Source organism: Sprattus sprattus (assembly GCF_963457725.1).
Source record: "Sprattus sprattus genome assembly, chromosome: 5".
In the NCBI taxonomy this organism is placed as follows: domain Eukaryota; kingdom Metazoa; phylum Chordata; class Actinopteri; order Clupeiformes; family Clupeidae; genus Sprattus; species Sprattus sprattus.
In genome coordinates this window covers 22,841,919-22,856,989 of record NC_137924.1, presented here as the reverse complement: position 1 = coordinate 22,856,989, position 15,071 = coordinate 22,841,919, and the positions used below count along the sequence as shown (strand labels likewise).

At 41.1% G+C, this 15,071-nt stretch overlaps 1 protein-coding gene across 1 annotated transcript; it reads right to left on the bottom strand.

Annotated features, from left to right (window-relative positions):
- Nucleotides 1-1,277: 1,277 nt before the first annotated feature.
- Nucleotides 1,278-5,608, bottom strand: LOC308366077 (E3 ubiquitin-protein ligase TRIM35-like; the record flags this gene model as incomplete). Its single annotated transcript, XM_080839713.1, has 6 exons — nucleotides 1,278-1,828; nucleotides 2,714-2,832; nucleotides 2,918-2,940; nucleotides 3,815-4,045; nucleotides 4,978-5,073; nucleotides 5,213-5,608. 6 exons carry the CDS (start codon nucleotides 5,606-5,608, stop codon nucleotides 1,278-1,280), a joined length of 1,416 nt encoding a protein of 471 aa, XP_080695839.1.
- Nucleotides 5,609-15,071: the final 9,463 nt, after the last annotated feature.

The following is a 15,071-nucleotide window of genomic DNA, read 5'->3' as shown; positions in this document are numbered from 1 at the left end:
AGAGGCACAGGTACAATTTTCTAGAATGGCCTTCCCAGTACCCAGACTTGTATCGAAAATTGTATCATCGGAGATGTATGGAATGATCTGAAGCGGGCTGTCCACACTCAGCAGCCATCAAACCTGATTTAACTGGAGACATTTTGTAAGGAGGAATGGTCCAAAATACCTGCAGCCATTGTGCTTGCGCTAAGGGGGTCCAGGCACTGGGCTCTGTTAAGCGCCTTAAGACAATTTAATTGTTTTTGCGCTATATAAATGAAATAAAATTGAATTGAAGTTATAGTTTATCATCACCATCTCAGGAAAAGTCAAGAAGAAATCTAATAGTAGTCTGTGTTTGCCTGACTCCCCTTTACAGTGACATCATACTGAGCTCTGTGAAAATATTAGATTAGATTAGATTCAACTTTATTGTCATTGCACAGAGTACAAGCACTGAGGCAGCGAAATTCAGTTCAAATATTAACCAGGAAAGGTACATTACTGATGACAACTACATTATGATTCTCTTCAGTGACAGATAGTCATTGATATGAGCAGCGACATCAATTCGATTTCTAGCCATGACCATCAAATTATGATGAATGACATGAAACCAATAAAATATCCACCTAATTTACATTGTAATGTGGCTGTGACAACAGTGCAGGATCACCAACATGGATAACATAGAATAACAGTCAGGGAAAGTAATAAAGGACATTATTATATGGCAACGACAGTACGAGCGTTCTGATTGGCTAATGGTTAGTAATGCCAGCCACTTATTGCCCTCCTCGCCGGTCCGATACGGATCCGTATTGCCCTCTGACGTCATCTTCAAAATGAGCGTTATTGATAGACATCAACAGCCATAAATACATTCAGAAACAGTGAAAATGTGTTATTGAAAGTGGTGATGAAGACTATAAACTTTAGTTTGAATCACTTGTGTTGTTACTTTACTGTAAATTGAGGCCATTTTAGCTGAGCCGTGTTGTCCGTTTTCTATTGATCATTGTAACTTGAAGTTAGCAAGTAATTGGTTGCTACACAACCCCTGAAACACATTGCGTTGTGTGAAGACTTAAGAGCTGAACAAAACGACATGTTTTCTACTAACAATTATTACCATTTCTTTTTAAACATGAATTCAATAAAAATGTGTGACATGCTGGCGCACAGAGCAGATATCATGAGATTCATATCAGTGTAGTCATTAGTGACTTGTGATTGGCACCCCCTCCGTCTCCATCTCTTTCTGACTGTCAGTCCTGGTCCAGACAGAGACATCATCAGCTCCATAAGTGCTGCTCTACTGTTACTGAAGCCTTCACTGGTAAGATCCTCAGAGGAGAGAGTTTACAGCCAGAATTAAAGTAAGGAAACACTCTCTCAGTGAAAGTGTGTGCGAGAGTGTGTAGATGTGTGTTATTATCAGGGTCAGAGAATGACACCTCTCCTCTGTTCCAGTCCAGCTGCACTCGGATCCTCTGGAGTTTCTGCTTCACTCTGAGGAGAGTGGAGGGCTGTGGTGTAGAACGTGCTCTATATTCACCATCTTTATACCACACAAACCAGTTCCCACTCTTGGAGTCATAGTCTCCCTTCCTCTGGAGAGACTCTCTCATCACACCCACATTCCACCATGTGTTCTCTCCAACCTCCACATCCCAGCAGTGAGTCCCTGAGTTAAAGCCCTCAGAGCCCAGGATACTGCCATACTCATCAAATCTCTCTGGACAATCAGGAAGCTGCTGTCTCTCATCACTGTCTCTCACACTGGTCAGATCCTCAGACAGGATGAGATTTGGGTATGCAGTGTTGGGATCCAGAGTCACAGGAGCTGCAGAGAGAAAAAATACACACATTGGCTGAAGTGATATGTGATAAGGATGTGAATGGTGGTCATTATTAATAGTGGTGTTACCTAGTGTAAATGCAGAAGATGTAGTAACAGTAAAATGTTCATCAGTATGAAGGAATCACAGCTGTGCAGGAGTTTACTCACAGGGGGATGTTAGTGGAAGGGACAACTATCACTGACCATTCTCTAGACTATAATGTTCTGTTTGATCATTTAGATAGGTTAGGTCACAGTGTTAGTTAGTGATAGCACCTATTGACAGGCGGAGATACTGTGATGTCACTACCTGTGACTTATTGTTGTTTCCCCCATTTGTGTTTGCCAGTTGTGAGTCAGGAATTGGGCACTTGGATTATTGGATTCTATTTTTGTGGATAACTACCAGCAAAGGAGTAAACTAACAAAAAAAAACTCACTGAAGAGAAAGCCCTCTGACTCGGCTCTGTCAAGCTGACACACACACACACACACACACACACACACACACACACACACACACACACACACACACACACAAACAAACAAACACACACACACACTCACACTCACACTCACACTCACACTCACTCACACACACACACAAACACAAACTTCCACACAGTAAATCCCACTTCCACAATTCTAACATCACAGGAGTGTGTGTGGGTGTGTGATTAACAGACGTTAGTTCTGTTCTATTTAGTTTGCTTGAGTTGTGGATGAAGATGGACTTTCTGGTTGCTAATGAACCCAAGTAAAAACCTAGCTACAATAGCGCAGCATTGCTTATGCGTGGTTATTTATATCAAAACAGGCTACTCACTGTATGTACAGTATGTGCGTGTGTGTGTGTGTGTGCAGATATGTATGTGCATGTGTACTCACTATATTGAATTATCTCCTGCATATTCTCCCAGGCTCTGAACTTCAGGTTGCCAAGGTATTTTGCCACATTGATCAGAGCTCCTGAAACCCTTTCTGGATCATGCAGTGTGCACTGGGCTCTGGAATAACATTCCGGAGTCAGTGCTGCTGTGGGTTTGGGTTCAGAACCACAGAGAAGAGAGAGACAGGAGACAGATCACTCACCTTTCCACTGTGCTCTTGTAGTTCTGTTAAATGACAAAGGAGGAAATATAAGAAATATAGTATACAATTAAATATTGTTATTTATCTTGTCGCAACATTCTTCACCTCTTCTTGCTGTCCATGTTGTAGTGTGGGCTACAGACAGGGCAGGTTGTACCATGAAGGAGTGCTCTTACACAATTAAATATAGTTATTTCTCTTTTGTTAAATGAATAGTAAGTAATGAAATAATTCAGTTCATTAAAACATAAATGTTTTGACACTTGTTTGTTTTTCTCCAGGCACACTACCTAACACCTGTCTCACTTCACCTGCACATTAATCTCACCCTGCCCATCTTAAGCACCTGATGACAACATTTCTCTGCTGGGAAGCTCTTCAATATACAACCTTACTATATATCCTCAATAAATAACCCCTTTTTATCGACGATGTTTAACTCTCATTATAAGCCCAGTATTCTGCTGAAGCCCAAAGATACAATGGAGGCTAAGAGCTCAAGATGGTGTATGAGGAAGAAGAGTGCAGCTCTTTCACACACTCTGAGTCACCCCAGACACAAATTGGTGTGTGTGTGTGTGTGTGTGTGTGTGTGTGTGTGAGAGAGAGTGTGAGTGTGTGAGTGTGTGAATGTGCATGTACCTGTACATGTACGTGTACGTGTGCACATGTTATTAGCATGTGTCTATGGCGAGTGGTGAGTATTTTTTTCATCACAGGGAAAACTTAATTTTTCTGATTGCTGAAGAAAGAAAAGGGTTAGAAGAAGAAAGAAATGGTTAGAAAGAAAATGGCAAAAATGGCCTAACCCTGAAGAAAGAAAATGGCGTTCCAAAACAACTTTTCCCACAAACACTAGATCTTAAGATCATTTTACAGACTGTGGATCGTTCTCACCTGCAGGAATGTGATGTTATCAACACTCATCTTCTCCTCTATGGCTCTGATTGTGTCTGAAAGAGATGACATCTCTCTGCTCATCTTCTCAATTTTCTCCTTCATAATCTGCCTCTTGTGCTCCTCTTCCTCCTTCAGTGCTGCTAACCTGGCTGCCTCTTCATCTCGTAGAAACTGGTGAAGCTTCTCAAACTCCTCCTTGATCTGCCTCTCTGTGTGTAGGGCCTGAGTCTGGATGAAACCAATTGATGTTTATTCATTTAGCTGATACTTTTATCAAACTCAACCTACAAGTGAGGCAGAATGCAAAGCAAGCAACACTAGGTCAGGAAAAGCCATGGAAAACAAGCACAGCATTATTCAATTTCAATCAACCTGACATACAGAAAGTGCCAAGGATAGTGCAGAGTTTAGACAGAAGTGCACTGGAACGTGACAAAGGTTTGATATAAGATTTTTTTAAAGAATTCAGAACAATTTCAATGTTGATCACAGCCGTATTTAACTAGGGACACTATGATAGTCCTATCTGAGTTACCTACTAAGGCAGGGGTTACTTTGCCTACGAACCCTTTGCGCTGGCTGCATTAGTTATGCATATGCACTTGCGCATATGCATATTCTAACCCAGTGCAGGTACACTCAATTAAAGCCCACAGCAAATTAACAAAATAAACCCCTTTCAACCACAAATAAGAGATACATAACAGCGACTTCACGCAGAGCTTCTAGCTTAGGGCCCTCCTGAGCTCATGGGCCCCGTTTGGTAATCCATCCCTGCACATTACACACTCCAGGTATCTGCTAGGCCTAAATAAAACTCACGTTATATGCCACACCACGGGGTCACAACAAACAAGTTTTACCAATGAAGATCTTTTTGTTTCTTGAAAACTTTAAGTTCGCGGCCACGTTCGTAATAAAACTATTTTTATAGTCCAACCATCGAGGTTAAATCCATGTTGTTGTGGAGAAAGAGGATGGTATCAATCATATTTCATTACCATTTCACACTTCTTACATTGGACATATCCAACAGTTCTGAACAGTTTCAAAATATCTGACGAGCCCGGCCCATCGGATATCCAACCTCTAATGCAAACACCGGAAAAGCAGTCAACACTGCTGAAAGCAAGATATGTACCCCTGCAACCTGGACTCACCTTGATGTGTTTTTCTGTTTGATCACAGGTGTGTTTAGCCTCCTTAAAGGTCTTCAGTTTCTCCTGTAAGGGCTGCAGTTTGATCTTGAGCTCCTCCTGGAATACATGACAGATTTCACTGTATAAGGCAGCATCTCTGTATTCCGGCTCTGGTGTTGTTCTTAATTAATCTCCAAGTCAACCAGGTGGTGTTGTTAACTCCCATCATCGTCATCATGAGGAAATAAATTCTTACCTTGCAGTCGAGTGCAGCTTCATCTATACGATGGCACTGATGGCCAGCGTGGTTTTCAGAGTCTTTACACTGATAACACAAAAGATGTTTATCCTTCAGACAGAAGAGCTTGAGATGCTTACTGTGCAGACTGCAGAGCACCTCAGACCCTGCTGAAGCTCTCTGACTTCTCTCCTGTAAGAAGGTCTCACACACGTTCCTTAACGCCATGTTAGGAGGGTAGTGGTACTTTGAGCACCTTCTCCTGCAGTAGGGACATTCTCTGGATCCTTTGGTGTCCCAGAACTGCTGAAGACAGGCTTTACAAGCACTGTGAGCACAGGTCAAAATGACAGGATCCTTGAAGACATCACAGCACACAGGACAGCAGAGATCCTCTTCGAGTTTAGAAGCCATTTTGTCTTTACACTACACTCTCCTTCCTGCAGGCTGTTTGACCTTTGCTCTCACTCTCAGCAGTCTGAGAAGTCGAGTCAGTCCCTAACTCTGTTTCTTCACTGTTTCTAACTTTAATTCACAAGAACCTCGGCCATACCAGCTTTACTTTAAGCCCAAACTGTTTTCCTCTTTGGAAAAAAAGATTCTTATAAACGTATCCCACATGACAGCGTCTAGTGAAGGACGGAGAATCAACTTGCACCTTCACCTCGTTCTCTGGTGCCATTCAGTCAGAGGGCAGGACTTTGGTAAAGAAGGGTCCTGATTGGTAGGACAGTACAGTTCCTATCACTGCTGCCACTGACTCCTCTGGAGTTCAGTTCAAAGCCCAGTTGTAGGTGTGGACTGTACCTGCCAGAGACACCGAGACTGACCCTAGGCAATGAATTACAAAGATTTTGATCCTGAAGTTCAGGTTAAAAGAAGACAGGCAAGACATTCCATGCTAGGTCTGCAGAAATAATCTTCCTACATAATGAAATAAATAAGCTATTTGGGAATATACACATATTATAATTTAATATTAATGTGGAGAAAAAAAATTCAGCAAGGTCTCTATAAGTCACATGCAATCACACTGATAGCATGTGTTGTATTGAGTTAATGATTTAATGTCTACCTACTCTACACTCATTGCATGTGACTGGAGTCTTCCACTAGGATAGACTATAACGTATTGATATTGCTATAAAAGCTAGCGAGCTGATCGCACAAGAAAGGCAGAGAAAGTGCAGTCCAAACTATTGCGTTAAACTGTATAAAACCCCCTCCCCTCACACCTCTCTTCATTCAGGAGAGGGATATCAACAAGCTGTTTAAGACAGAACCCCCGCAAAGCAGCTGGACCAGACGCTGTCTCTCCCTCCACATAAGTACTGCGGACCACTTGTCTCCAGTGTTCACGGACATCTTTAACACTTCACTGGCCGAATTCGTGGAACATGCCTGCTTTAAAACAGCCGCCATCATCCCCGTTTAAAAAAAATCAGAGGATCACCGGCCTTAAGGACAATAGACCAGTCGCGTAAGGTAGTTACGACGGGCCCAGGTGCAGCCTTTTTTTTAGGACGGGCCCTAGTGAACGCGAATTACTATGGTAGCGTTCCCTTATTCCATCCTGCGTCTAAAAAACCCCGCTTGTTATCGATATAAATAGTGTTTAATTAATCAACCGTGCATATTTCAGAAGTGACGGGTGTGTAACCTACACAATGAACGAAGTCTTGTTTGACTCACAGAGGGAAAATCTAATGTCTTTCTGTAGAAATTGTTAGAAAGTAGAATTCTGACACACCACTGAGGGCAGCGATGCCAGTCCAAGCTGCACTGCTGTTAGCAGTGGCGGACTCCTTGGCTGGCGACTGTTAAAAAGCCAAAATAATGTAATTTAGGCAGCTTTGCCACCTTCTCTTCCTGTTCCTTTCACTCTTGCCTTTTCAAACTACCACGTTTATGCTTAAAAGTCATTGTTACAGGTGTGCTATGCTCAATTCACTTGCTTGTCTTGACCTTCGAATTTGTTTAATTAGCAATAGTGCGTTGTATCGTCACGTCACGTGATCAAATAGAGACTTGACATTTGACAACAACAACATACCCAGCAATCATCTTTGCAAATATGAATATGACCAAAAATACCAGAGAAAAAAAATAACTTATTCATTTAATTGAATAGTTGTTTAATAGTTTAGATAGTGGATGTGAGGTAAGCATATTATTGTGTTATAGGTTGCTATTATATTCCCCCATAAATAATACCAACATGACTGAGATAAGTTTGCATTTTCAAGCGTATATATAACATTAGACACTTTTAATGATGTTGTGAAGGGCCATCTCTGAACGTAATTGTAACTGCGCGTCCCTCATATTGATCTGGAACTTCTGTCAGACCTAGGAGTGGAAGAACGGCTGTCAGTTTCATAGACTTAAATGTTTCACCTGCTGCACCCAAGCCCTATAATTACGTTACTGGCTTAGACTTCTCCAGTAAAATACCTCGTGCTGTCCATCGTTGAGGCCATCACCAACCACCTCCTCAACCCACTACAGTTTGACTGCAGAGATAATAAGTTTGTAGATGATGCAATCAATATTGGAATATACTTCATCCTTCAGCACCTTGACTCCCCTGGTATGTACACTAGGATCTTGGGTGGAGAACATCACCTTCACAATCGAGAGAGCCCAGCAAAGGATGTTCTTCCTTCGGCAGCTAAAGAAATTCAACATGCCGCAGAAAGTGATGGTCAACTTCTACACAGCCATCATTGTGTCCATCATCACCTCATCAATCAAGGGGATCATTTGGTCAGCTGAGAAGGTCAACGGCTGTGACCTGCTGTCTCTCCTAGACCTGTTCCACTCCAGGACCAGCAAGAGTTGTAAAACATTTATCTTTTATTCTTATTTTTGATATTTTGTCAGTATGTTTATATATTTTATGTCCTGTGCACCAATCACACCAAGCTAATTTCCTGTATGTGTGAATATACTTGGCTATTAAAAAGAATACTGATTCTGATTCTGAAGTATAATACAGTTTTTCTCGATAGCTTACACATTGCTTAGACATGCCTCATTTTCTCAAAACTCTAAACACACATCACAAAACCACTCATACAAACTGCAAAACCCTTTATATCTCCAGCTAAATGCTACTTTGCCTTCAAAACAATGTTATGTCACCTCAAAGGGGTATTTTGTTTTCAAATGACAAACACAGACCATTATATGAGTAGACATTCTTAGCATTGATTGAACACTGATGTTCTCAATGGAAAACACTACTATGAATTGGGAAAACACCAGTATGAAGGCCTTATCAGGAGCATTATGCCTTTTCATGTTCAGTGTTACAGTATTCTTACTCCTGTACTAAAATATAACTGTATGTTTTTACCTTAAATATAAAACAACACACAAAAGTAACAACTCAAATATTTCTTAATTTTTTCCATATGTGCTGTAGCCTATACATCAAACACAACTGAATGTGTAAATGTGCACAGAACAAACAATGGGATATAGGCCAGTACAGAAAAATGTAAAAATAAAAAAGGACAAAAAACTAGTCTGCATCCCGTTCTAGCTCAAGACAATATTGACAATATTGTATCAGAAATAGACCTACAGTGTTGTGAAACACTTGAAAATAACATTGGATTCAGTGCTGATAGGACGCAATCAGTTGTTGAAATGAAAAGTTGACCATTACTTTGAATTCACATTAGCCTGACGATGTCATACTCATAATTCTAGTCAGAATATGAGTCTGAAACTGAACCATTGGGCTGTGATTAACGAACCAGGAAAGAAAATTCCTCTTCACTGAATTGGATACCTAGAACCAATCAGAGCAACGTAGTATTACCATCTGATAGATTAAACTTTTACCTGATCCCGTAGGAAGGACGGCAAAAACATCTTTTCAATCGACAAATGCCTTGACCGCGTTTCTCTGTTCCTTTTTCAAAATGAATGCGCTGTCAATATCTGTTGAGATATGCCTGCTCACGTTACTTAATTAGCACTCAAGGCTAGAAGCTACCATTTGTTTCAAAGTTTTTTTTGTCTACGCGTTAGCATAACCTATCAATAATGGTCTAGAGTGCTTCAGTTAAGACCTACAATCCTCGGCAACATTGTTGTTGCACATACACAACTAACCGAGTCAATGTAGACATAAAAAAAAAGTCGTGTAGATAGCTTAAATCATATAAAATATGTCCCACTAAGCTCCCGAGACGGCGCCATCTTTGTTCGATGTATATTCTATGTATCTAATCAACTCATGCGTTGGTTGGTCATCTGTCTATCAATGTATAAAGCCCGCCCTTACAATTTGATTGTTCAGATCACTTTTCTGAGACGTTTAATCTCTCCCAACTAGCTCAATTCCAGACTGAATCTCCCAGACCAAAAATGTTGTGGGCGGAGTTCAGGCTGGTATCCAGGCTAAATTCACATAGTCTAGCATAATTTCTGACAAAAGGTCCCCTGTACACCTGCTTCATTCTCAAGGTGTTCCGCCTTAGAACATTGTCCACTGTGGCTAGGCTCATTGTATTGATGTTTAGGAATATGTCTTGGTCATCAATGGTTGCACTTTGTATTTGTTTACAGTAATTTTACAAATCTAGTACAATGTAAAATACTCTAAATACAAGAAAACAATGCTGATAAGGCATTCAAACTAGTGTTTTCCTGCCATAGTAGTGTTTCTGACCTATTCTCTCTTTTGAATGTCCTGACAATGGATGAAACTGAGAAGCGGCTTATCTTTGGTTGAACCCTATGGCCAACCTCCTCCATGGTCATACATGGTTGACCACAGTGGCTCAAATCTCATCAGAGATAATGGCTCTCCTTCTTGCTCTTTCTCTTCATCTTCCTCCTCTTCCTCCTCCTCCTCTTAATCTCACTCCTCTGCCTCTCTGATCGCCTCTCACTTCAATGTTGCCATCAATTGTTCTCCAAACCAGGAGCTCACCTGTGGCCCTTATATTGCCAAAGCTTTGATTTTAAATTTCACAACAGCCTTGGAAATGGAAGTTTTGCCAACAACGTGGATTTGAAAACACGCCCACCATACAGTCGCAATTCACTGAGATATCTCAGGTAGTGAACCCTCGCCTGCAGTGTTTATTAAATACGTAATAAAAAACATTAATGAATTCATAACAATAAATGTTACTGATAGTAAGGAAAAGCCACCTGTTCATATTATATGGGATGCTTTTAAAGCATATATTAGGGGGATTATTATCTATAGCAGTGTGTTTAGTCTGAACACAATGAGGTTTTGGCGTTAATGAAGTGTAAAAAAAGGAGAGAGGATGGTGTTTAGTGTTTTGAAGAAAGTGTGGTTAACAATTGAAATCTGTGTCTTAAGCAGATAATTGTGTGTTGTGTTTTGAAGAAAGTGTGGCTAACAATTGAACTCTGTGTCTAAAGCAGATACTTGTGCTTATAGTTTAGCATAATTGGTTCAGGGAGTTGGCACATGAGTTACATGTTGTGGTAATTTTGTCATAAGTTCTTGTGTGTAATCAATCGAGAAAAACTGTAAAGTACCTCACTACATGCAATCCTTAGCCTATGGAGAAAACATTCATTCTTCCACTACTAGGGGCAGAGTTGTCGTGGCCGAGTGGTTAAGGCGATAGACTAGAAATCTATTGGGGTCTCCCCGCGCAGGTTCGAATCCTGCCGACAACGAATGTTTTTGTTACATTAACAGATCAGTGGTCCAAATTATTGCGTTAAACTGCGTAATTAATAACCTCGCTGAATGCACCTATGCGCGTATAATCCATTCTTCCACCAAGAGATGCCGAGTGGTTAAGGCGATAGACTAGAAATCTATTGGGGTCTCCCCGCGCAGGTTCGAATCCTGCCGACAACGTGCTTTTTTGTTACGCTAACAGATCATTGGTCCAAACTTTTATATTGCATACAACCGTATAATATAGTACCTCACTAAATGCAACCCTTAGCCTGTGCGCACACAATCCATTCTTCCAACGTTAAATGCAGTGTTGTCGTGGCCGAGTTGTTAAGGCGATAGACTACGAATCCTGCCGACAACGAATTTTTTCACTACAATAACAAATCAGTTGTCCAACCTATTGCATTAAACTGTATAATAAAGTACCTCACTGAATGCAACCCTTAGCCTATGCGGAGAGAATTACCATAGAATAACCATTTGGCCTCAACATTATGTCATTCATTTTCTAGAGAAAGCTGGATAATGGGATGTTTTTCAGACACACATTTGAATGTAGGATTGCCTGAAATAAAATCGAATGTGAAAAATAGACTGTACAAAAATGTAGTGGGTTGAATTGAATACTTGTTACTTAATGCTGATTGAGTGAAACAAAAACATATTTTGATTAACGGATGGAACTTTATACTGCAAATAAAGTTGCAACAATCATTAAAAAAATACTTTGAAAGACCAGCAGATTATTATCTGAAATAATGGTAATTATCGGGGTTGTCCAAACTATTCCATAAAACTGTATAATAGTTCCTCACTGAATAAAACCCTTATAATATAAAATTATATGCCCAAATAATTCATCCTTCCATTCCATTCATCCTTGTTAAATTTGTAAGGAGGAATGGTCCAAAATACCTGCAGCCAGAATTCAGGGACAGTGGCTATAAAACGCGTCTACAGGCTGTTATTCCAGCAAAGGGAGGCTCTACCAAATATTGATGTGATTATCCCACCGGGGTGCCCAAAATATTTGCACATATCTGTTTTGTTATGATGCACACTGCATTGTTTCTGTTGATTCATTAAATGTTGTTACAGATCTGAATTGTTACTTTTTCCATGAAATGTAAATTATTTCCAAATGAAGTTGCTGCTTTGAAAGACCAGCAGATTCTCATCTGAAATAATGGTAATTGTCAGGGGTGTCCAAATTATTGCATAAAACCCTACAATATAGTACCTCACTCAATGCAACCCTTAGCCTATGCGGACAGAATTCATTCATCCACCGCTAGGGGCAGCGTTGTCGTGGCCATGTGGGTTAGAATCCTGCCGACAATAAACGTTTTAGTTATAAAAACAGATCAGTGGTCCAAATTATTGGATTAAACTGTATGATTGAGTACCTCACTAAATGCAACCCTCAGCCGCTTCGGAGAGAATTCATTCTTCCGAAGGTGAGAGAGTGTTGTCGTGGCCGAGTGGTTAAGGCGATAGACTAGAAATCTATTGGGGTCTCCCCGCGCAGGTTCGAATCCTGCCGACAACGAGTGTTTTCGTTATAATAACAGATCAGTTGTCCAAACTATTTGATTAAACTGTGTAATAAAATACTTCACTAAATGCAACCCTTAGCCTATGGGGAGATCATTCATTCTTCCACCACTAGGGGCAGAGTTTATACCTTCCAGCGAATGGACGACAAAACAGTTCCTAACGAAATCCGAACTATTGCTTACAATATCCTATCAAGTCCTAATAACTCCTAACCACTCCTACCCAAGTCCGAACATATCCGAACAAGCCCTAACATAAATCCGAACGCTAATGACAATATGGGATGGCAATATCGCAACTGATTAGATATTTCACGAGTTTCATGACGCCGCAGCCAGATGCTTATCATTCTTTCGTAATATTAGTTCACAGATAGCAGCTACCGTCCCTTAACATATTTAAAGTAAGTAATCAATCAACAAATTAATGAATTAATTACCTCCAGCAAGGAGGTTATGCTATCGGGTCCGTTAATTTATTTGTCCGTCTGTCTGTGGACAAGATTTCTCAGAAACTACTGGGCGGATCTTTCTGAAATTTTCACAAGAGGTGGATCTTGGTCCTGGGACATCAGATTTCAGGATGATCCGGATCTGGAGCAATCCGAGCAAGATCTATCTATCGGGGCGAATGATTCACATTGTAGTATGGGTGAGGATTTTGGTTCGTGGAAAATCCCAATGAGGTTATTTGTCAAAACATGGAATGATGTTTACACTAATACACGATCTTTCTCTCAATGTCCCAATACGATATTGATCCTAACATGCCCGAGATATGTGCTTCGCGTGCACTAAATAAACGTAGCCTATGTGATACTTTGTCACTGTACGTGATTGCGAGCAAGTGCTTGATACAAGATTTACACTGAGTTTTGGGTGTTATTTATAGTTTGTAAAATTCTATGTACACATAAAAACTGTGAAAAGACATTGTAGTCATTTAAGAAGACAAGATGTCTCGATTCGAAAAAAAAAATGCATAGCTTGCAAAAAAAATGTGAATACAACGTCGTTGAAACACAGCACTGCAAATATGCGTGGCTTGCACTTTGTGAATACAACGTCGTTGAAACGAGCATATGTCAACACAATGTATGGGAAAAACCCGGTCCCGGAAGATTTTGTCTTCAGAATGGAAGACATTGTGTTCTAGTTTTTGCTACTTCAGGGGTCCCAGTATGCGAAACAAATCAAACGTAGATTGATGAATGAACTAATCATGTCGCGATCAAAATCCCGAAGCGAATCACAGCGACGAAAGCAGAAAACTGAGTGGCAGAAACAAAGTAGAAGCCAAGATTCACCAGAAACAACAGCGAGGAGACAGGAGCAAGACAGACTGAAGAAACAGAAACAGCGGAATGAAGAAACAGTCGAGATTGCTGATGAACGACGGGCCCGTGACAGGGAGCAGAAGAAAGAAAAGAGAAAAAAAGAGGCACCCGAAGAAAGAGAAAAACAGCGTGAGTCGGAGAGGCTACAGAAGAAACACACGAGAGAGAATGAGGCACCTGAGCAATTGGAACAACGCAGAGCTTCATAGAGACAACGAATGAGAAAACATCTCGAAAAAGAGTCTTCAGAGGTAACAATCGAACGTCGAACATCCATGAGGCAAAGGATGAGGGCGCAGACTGAAGCCGAAACGCCAGAGGAAAGTAATGCACGTCACAGGAAATTTCAGAACATCATGAAGCAGCGGCGGCAGGAAAATGCTGAGAAGCTGGTGACGATTGATGAAAACAAAGCAATTTTTTTGGCGTGCATATCTGAAGGGCCAATCTATTCCTGCTTCTCTTGTTGTCGACTGCACTACCAAACATCAGTGGTTTGCTTTATGCATGAAAATTACCCCGCAAAAGACATCACAGATAAATTATGCAGTTCACCAGTGGATTTCAAAACCCATGGCAAATTATGGATTTGCAAGACGTGTCACCTTACGTTGAGAAGAGGCCTCTTCCCCGCCCAGTCATCGATCAATGATATGTCTCTGGACGAAATTCCACCTGAGTTGAAGGACCTCAGACCTCTCGAAGTACGACTTATCAGCCGGCGTATCCCCTTCATGAAACTTGTAGCTCTCCCAAAAGGAGGCCAGAAGGCCATTCAGGGAAATGCTGTCAATGTGCCATCAAAGTTGGATTCGGTGACATCGTTGCTGCCCAGACTGCCCGAATCTGCTGAGGTGGTGCCTTTGAAGCTCAAACGAAAGTTGGCATATCAGGGACATTATATGCACGAATTTATTCGCCCGAAAAGAGTTATTGAAGCTCTTCGCTGGTTGAAGAGAAACAACCCGTTGTATGAGGATATCATTATCTGCGAGGACTGGGAGAGCAAATGGCAGAATGACGACGGTGATCTGTGGAACGCTATTTGGAACCAAATGAATGCAGAGCAAGATGATGAAAATGCTGAGCAAGAATGCCGCCAAGATGACGAAAATTCTGCCGGTCCCTTGGTCCCAGTGAGAAATGACTACTCTGGCCTGGCAACGTTGGTCGAGGAGGCGATCCTTGAAGATCAAAGATGTTCCTGGAGATGGTAACTGCTTCTTCCACGCCGTGTCCTATTCGTTGTCTCTAGCTAGCGTTCAAACTACAACAGCTGCTGAAATAAGAGAGAATCT